This window comes from Panulirus ornatus, chromosome 30 (assembly GCF_036320965.1).
Source record: "Panulirus ornatus isolate Po-2019 chromosome 30, ASM3632096v1, whole genome shotgun sequence".
Taxonomy (NCBI): Eukaryota; Metazoa; Arthropoda; class Malacostraca; order Decapoda; family Palinuridae; genus Panulirus; species Panulirus ornatus.
Window position 1 is genome coordinate 18,991,932 of NC_092253.1, and position 7,778 is coordinate 18,999,709.

At 40.4% G+C, this 7,778-nt stretch overlaps 1 protein-coding gene across 2 annotated transcripts in view; it reads right to left on the reverse strand.

Annotated features, from left to right (window-relative positions):
- Positions 1-7,524, reverse strand: part of mRpS23 (mitochondrial ribosomal protein S23) — a 62,790-nt gene extending 55,266 nt beyond the window's left edge. The window contains exon 1 of one of the 2 annotated variants that reach the window (XM_071679857.1): positions 7,295-7,524. In XM_071679857.1, the coding sequence (XP_071535958.1) occupies positions 7,295-7,338 (44 nt within the window). In that variant the 5' untranslated portion in view covers positions 7,339-7,524. The remainder of the gene's footprint in view (positions 1-7,294) is intronic. The other variant, XM_071679858.1, reaches the window with a different exon arrangement.
- Positions 7,525-7,778: the final 254 nt, after the last annotated feature.

Genomic DNA, 7,778 nt, shown 5'->3' on the forward strand with positions numbered 1-7,778 from the left:
CAGTAGGGTTGAGGGTCAAGTCAATTGGGAGGTAAGTTTTAATGGAGAAAAACTGGAGGAAGTAAAGTGTTTTAGATATCTGGGAGTGGATCTGGCAGCAGATGGAACCATGGAAGCGGAAGTGAATCATAGGGTGGGGGAGGGGGCAAAAATCCTGGGAGCCTTCAAGAATGTGTGGAAGTCGAGAACATTATCTCGGAAAGCAAAAATGGGTATGTTTGAAGGAATAGTGGTTCCAACAATGTTGTATGGTTGCGAGGCATGGGCTATGGATAGAGTTGTGTGCAGGAGGGTGGATGTGCTGCAAATGAGATGTTTGAGGACAATGTGTGGTGTGAGGTGGTTTGATCGAGTAAGTAATGTAAGGGTAAGAGAGATGTGTGGAAATAAAAAGAGCGTGGTTGAGAGAGCAGAAGAGGGTGTTTTGAAATGGTTTGGGCACATGGAGAGAATGAGTGAGGAAAGATTGACCAAGAGGATATATGTGTTGGAGGTGGAGGGAACGAGGAGAAGTGGGAGACCAAATTGGAGGTGGAAAGATGGAGTGAAAAAGATTTTGAGTGATCGGGGCCTGAACATACAGGAGGGTGAAAGGCGGGCAAGGAATAGAGTGAATTGGATCGATGTGGTATACCGGGGCTGACGTGCTGTCAATGGATTGAATCAGGACATTTGAAGCGTCTGGGGTAAACCATGAAAAGTTCTGTGGGGCCTGGATGTGGAAAGGGAGCTGTGGTTTCGGGCATTATTGCATGACAGCTAGAGACTGAGTGTGAACGAATGGGGCCTCTGTTGTCTTTTCCTAGCGCTACCTCGCACACATGAGAGGGAGGGGGATGTTATTCCATGTGTGGCGAGGTCAATGGGAATGAATAAAGGCAGACAGTGTGAATTATGTGCATGGGTATATATGTATGTGTCTGTGTGTGTATATATATGAGTACACTGAGATGTATGGGTATGTATATTTGAGTGTGTGGACGTGTATGTTTATACATGTGTTTAGGGGGGTGGGTTGGGCCATTTCTTTCGTCTGTTTCCTTGCGCTACCTCGCAAACGTGGGAGACAGCGACAAAGCAAAATAAATATAAATAATATATATATATATATATATATATATATATATACAATATATTGTACAAAGGCAAAGGGGATAAGAGTGAGTGCTCAAATTACAGAGGTATAAGTTTGTTGAGTATTCCTGGTAAATCATATGGGACGGTATTGATTGAGAGGGTGAAGGCATGTACAGAGCATCAGATTGGGGAAGAGCAGTGTGGTTTCAGAAGTGGTAGAGGATGTGTGGATCAGGTGTTTACTTTGAAGAATGTATGTGAGAAATACTTAGAAAAGCAAATGGATTTGTACATAGCATTTATGGATCTGGAGAAGGCATATGATAGAGTTGATAGAGATGCTCTGTGGAAGGTATTGAGAATATATGGTGTGGGTGTCAAGTTGTTAGAAGCAGTGAAAAGTTTTTATCGAGGATGTAAGGCATGTGTACGTGTAGGAAGAGAGGAAAGTGACTGGTTCTCAGTGAATGTAGGTTTGCGGCAGGGGTGTGTGATGTCTCCATGGTTGTTTAATTTGTTTATGGATGGGGTTGTTAGGGAGGTAAATGCAAGAGTTTTGGAAAGAGGGGCAAGTATGAAGTCTGATGGGGATGAGAGAGCTTGGGAAGTGAGTCAGTTGTTGTTCGCTGATGATATAGCGCTGGTGGCTGACTCATCTGAGAAACTGCAGAGGCTGGTGACTGAGTTTGTTAAAGTGTGTGAAAGAAGAAAGTTAAGAGTAAATGTGAATAAGAGCAAGGTAATTAGGTACAGTAGGGTTGAGGGTCAAGTCAATTGGGAGGTAAGTTTGAATGGAGAAAAACTGGAGGAAGTAAAGTATTTTAGATATCTGGGAGTGGATCTGGCAGCGGATGGAACCATGGAAGCGGAAGTAGATCAGAGGGTGGGGAAGGGGGCGAAAATCCTGGCAGCCTTCAAGAATGTGTGGAAGTCGAGAACATTATCTCGGAAAGCAAAAATGGGTATGTTTGAAGGAATAGTTGTTCCAACAATGTTGTATGGCTGCAAGGCATGGGCTATGGATAGAGTTGTGCGCAGGAGGATGGATGTGCTGGAAATGAGATGTTTGAGGACAATGTGTGGTGTGAGGGTGGTTTGATCGAGTAAGTAACGTAAGGGTAAGAGAGATGTGTGGAAATAAAAAGAGCGTGGTTGAGAGAGCAGAAGAGGGTGTTTTGAAATGGTTTGGGCACATGGAGAGAATGAGTGAGGAAAGATTGACCAAGAGGATATATGTGTCGGAGGTGGAGGGAACGAGGAGAAGTGGGAGACCAAATTGGAGGTGGAAAGATGGAGTGAAAAAGATTTTGTGTGATCAGGGCCTGAACATGCAGGAGGGTGAAAGGAGGGCAAGGAATAGAGTGAATTGGATCGATGTGGTATACCGGGGTTGACGTGCTGTCAGTAGATTGAATCAGGGCATGTGAAGCGCCTGGGGTGAACCATGGAAAGCTGTGTAGGTATGTATATTTGCGTGTGGACGTATGTGTATACATGTGTATGGGGTGGGTTGGGCCATTTCTTTCGTCTGTTTCCTTGCGCTACCTCGCAAACGCGGGAGACAGCGACAAAGTATAATAAAAAAAAATATAAATAATAATAATATATAGATATATATATATATATATATATATATATATATATATATATATATATATATATATATATATATATATATCTTTTCTTTCTTTCAAACTATTCGCCATTTCCCGCATTAGCGAGGTAGCGTTAAGAACAGAGGATTGGGCCTTGAGGGAATACCCTCACCTGGCCCAATTCTCTGTTCCTTCTTTTGGAAAATTAAAAAAAAAAAAAAAAAAAAATGAGAGGGGAGGATATCCAGCCCCCCGCTCCCTCCCCTTTTAGTCGCCTTCTACGACACGCAGGGAATACGTGGGAAGTATTCTTTCTCCCCTATCCCCAGGGATAATATATATATATATATATATATATATATATATATATATATATATATATATATATATGGTGTGGGTGGCTTGTTGTTAGAAGCAGTGAAAAGTTTTTATCGAGGATGTAAGGCATGTGTACGTGTAGTAAGAGAGGAAAGTGATTGGTTCTCAGTGAATGTAGGTTTGCGGCAGGGGTGTGTGATGTCTCCGTGGTTGTTTAATTTGTTTATGGATGGGGTTGTTAGGGAGGTGAATGCAAGAGTTTTGGAAAGAGGGACAAGTGTACAGTCTGTTGGGGATGAGAGAGCTTGGGAAGTGAGTCAGTTGTTGTTCGCTGATGATACAGCACTTGTGGCTGATTCATGTGAGAAACTGCAGAAGCTGGTGACTGAGTTTGGTAAAGTGTGTGAAAGAAGAAAGTTAAGAGTAAATGTGAATAAGAGCAAGGTTATTAGGTACAGTAGGGTTGAGGGTCAAGTCAATTGGGAGGTAAGTTTGAATGGAGAAAAACTGGAGGAAGTAAAGTGTTTTAGATATCTGGGAGTGGATCTGGCAGCGGATGGAACCATGGAAGCGGAAGTGAATCATATGGTGGGGGAGGGGGTGAAAATCCTGGGAGCCTTGAAGAATGTGTGGAAGTCGAGAACATTATCTCGGAAAGCAAAAATGGCTATCTTTGAAGGAATAGTGGTTCCAACAATGTTGTAAGGTTGCGAGGCGTGGGCTATGGATAGAGTTGTGCGCAGGAGGGTGGATGTGCTGGAAATGAGATGTCTGAGGACAATGTGTGGTGTGAGGTGGTTTGATCGAGTAAGCAATGTAAGGGTAAGAGAGATGTGTGGAAATAAAAAGAGTGTGGTTGAGAGAGCAGAAGAGGGTGTTTTGAAATGGTTTGGGCACATGGAGAGAATGAGTGAGGAAAGATTGACCAAGAGGATATATGTGTCGGAGGTGGAGGGAATGAGGACAAGTGGGAGACCAAATTGGAGGTGGAAAGATGGAGTGAAAAAGATTTTGAGTGATCGGGGCCTGAACATGCAGGAGGGTGAAAGGCGTGCGAGGAATAGAGTGAACTGGAACGATGTGGTATACCGGGGTCAACGTACTGTCAATGGATTGAACCAGGGCATGTGAAGCGTCTGGGGTAAACCATGGAAAGTTCTGTGGGGCCTGGATGTGGAGAGGGAGCTGTGGTTTCGGTGCATCATACATGACAGCTAGAGACTGAGTGTGCATGAATGTGGCCTTTGTTGTCTTTTCCTAGCGCTAACGTGCACGTGTGTGGGGGGAGGGGGGTGCCATTTCATGTATGGCAGGGTGTGATGGGAATGGATGAAGGCATCAAGTATGAATATGTACATGTGTATAGATGTATATGTCTGAGTATGTATATCTATGTATACACCAAAATGTATAGGTATGTATATGTGCATGTGTGGGTGTGTATGCATATGCATGTGTATGTGGGTGGTTTGGGCTATTCTTTCATCTGTTTCCTTGCGCTACCTCGCTAACACGGGAGACAGCGAGAAAGTATAATGATGAAAAAATGATGTATATATGAGTGGATGGTCCATTCTTCATTTGCTTCCTCGCTGACATGGGAAACATGATTTAGTATAATAGAAAAAAAGCACAATAAAAAGTAGAAATAATCAATTTTGTTCATATATCAAAGTTTTAAAATGAGAGGTAGTTAAATGAATGAAAATGAAAAATATAGTTCTCACAATTAATTTCAATTCACTCAATCTACATACAATAGTTATACTGAATTATGAACTTTGGCTATATCTTTGCAATGGAAAATCAATGTCAAATATTCTTGTTACAAAGCCCTATTAGAGGTTTATCTAATTCAAATCTACCTCAGTATTTGCTGCTTCAGTTGTATGTTTATCATGGCAGAGCATCATGGAAAGTGAGAGGGGCCACCTCAATTTCCAAAAGTATGTTTCATAGACCTGCCATCATTTACAGACACTACTTTACAAGTACAACATACTGACAGTTTAGTAAGCTGCTGCTACAATCCTTTTCACCGTAGTATATCATTAAATATTTCAATAATTTGTCCTTACAGATCTGGTATGAAATTAATCATATATGACTGCTTTTCTGCAGCTGTTCATGAATAAACTTCCACTCCTTTACCTTACATTAACACTGGAGTTAAAGTTTACTTCACCACTTCTGTAACACCCCAGACATTTCACATACCCTAGTTTAGTCCATTGACAGCACATCGATCCAGGTATACCACATCGTTCAATTCACTCCATTCCTCGTACGTTTCTCACCCTGCATGAATACTTACCATGCTATACATGGCTTATGATGTGTGGGTGTGTGTGTGTGTGTGTGTGTGTACATTGGAGTAAGGGCATGGTACATAAAAAACAAAGTTTAGAGACTGGGCAACACAAGAGTAAAATTCTCACACCATAACACACAAATTGTAATCACAGCGAATTGCTATGCAATCCCAGTAGGAGACAAATATAATGCTGGCATATTTCAACAATCATTTTAGCTGCTAGATGGGGCTAGATGAGGGTTCCTCGGGCTTTCTTGATATTTCATGGGCTCTTAATGTTTTACAAGTGCCTTGCCTTCTTTTGTATCAGTAAATTCCATATTCTCCCAGAGAGGCTAATAGTGTGTCTAGTACATGAACAGCAAAACAAACTATAGGTATATCACCATACTTGTAACCACTGATTGGGGGAAAAAATCTTATCTTTTCTCATGATTAACTAGAACATAATAAGCTGATGAAAATTATTTACAACTAAACCTGCTGAGTGAACACCGTTTATCACCAGTACTGCATACTCTTTAACTTGGGCTGCATTGCTGCCATGCATATGATGGTACTTCAAGTTTTTCTGGGAATATCAAATGAGTTGTGTGGTATGGAGTTTTGGCTTTACTTTTATTATATATATCAATCATAAAATAACAGACATCAAGGAGATTTGTTACACAAGTAATTTCATCAAAAACCTTGCTATGAGTCATGTGTCAAGTGGTAGTCCTCTAAACGATTAACACCGTCTCAAATAATAATTTCCATAAGTTTTCCAACAGTAGACATGAAGTTAATTGGACAATAATTCCCAGACAGTGACTTGTTACCTTTCTTGAATATCAGTGTTACAATGGGACACTTTCAGCCATTTGGAACTTTTCCTGACTTTGAGAAAAAACATGGTAGGTAAAACACTACAGATAATCAACCTCGACATAAATCTGGATGCTGTCTTACATAATAACACCCAAAATTATGCACCTCCCTAGTGGATCCTGGAAGGGGACTTTTTGTTATCATACATGAAGATGATTATCATTGGTTTTACAAAAGAAAGATCTAGCATTTTATGGGAGTGACCCAGTAACAAAAATCACTCAGTAATTCAAGCATACATATCTCGTAAAGGAATCATTGACATTTCCACATATCTATTTAATACAGCACATGTGAAGAGTTTAGGCAGTAGTGTCTGGAATCACTGTAAAGGTAGCCAGTTCAAGAACTAATCACTGTAAAGGTAGTTTGTTCAAGAACTAATCCTCATTTGAAGTCAACTGCTTTCCCCCCTGTGGATCCTCAAATGAGGCCAACTGCCACCTAAAGGTTAAGATTAATCTTAATTCTGCTAATCTTTTTATCTTTCATCTAGTTTCTTGCTAATTCATGGGCTCTACTGACTTTCATATCTTTTATCTATTTTTTTTCTGGTTCAGGTAATCTAATTATCTATACATGTTTCACCATTTTTATCAATCCCAAATGTTTCCAGTTCTGTAAAGCCCTCCCCACACTTTCTTATTATTGCATGACAACGTCCCACTTCTCAGTGCAGTACACTCTAATCATAGTATACTATCAATGCAAAATAAAGCATATCAAAAAGTCAATCGGGGATAATTTAACCCTGATTATTTGCTGACTATTCGAAATCAATTTGTCAAATACTATTTCCAATATCTATTTTTTCTAGATTTCCATTCTTTTACTAGGTTTTACGATTTTTACTAAAACACTAAAATTTCTGCAAATATAAGAAATACGAATATCTACTCTTGTGATGTGAAAATAAAAACTTTAACTTCAACTACTTAGGTCGTGATAGGGCTGATGGTCTATCCTAAATGTTAAGTCTACACCAGTGTTTAGTTAAGGCAATCAACCATACCTAACCTAACCATGGGTCCTCTCCTCCCACACCATAACCAACCTGAAATTAATCCCCATTATGGTACCATTATTTCATGGTGAGGACCCTAAACATGCAGAAACATACCTCGTAAATATTGTTCCAATCTTGTGAAAACGACTTCCAGCCATTTGTTTAGACGATGAAACTTGACAGTGGTGTAAACTAGATGCCTCTGGGGCGCCTACAGCTTAACGATGGTGATGCAGTAATCCTGTTAAGGTATTATGTAGCAGCAGGAGTTCAGCCTTCCAGGCAGCAGTCGTCCACCTGTGTTGTGGTCGCGTTTTAACACATCCGCCAACTGACGACCATCGCCCAGGTGTCACGTACTATATCTTCATTATTTTATGTCTAATGAAGTGATCAATAATCTAAAACGTTTTCCAGCAGTAGGGATAAGCTTAAGATTAAAATAAAGAAGTTATTTCTAAACGGAGAGCAGAATAAGTTTGCAAAGGCTAATGTATCTACATTATGGGTATGGTTTGCACCGCTACTCCATTTTCAGATAAGTTACTGTTTGTAGTTACCTTCTTATTCTGTTTTCTTTTTCCAGTGTTGGGGCCCA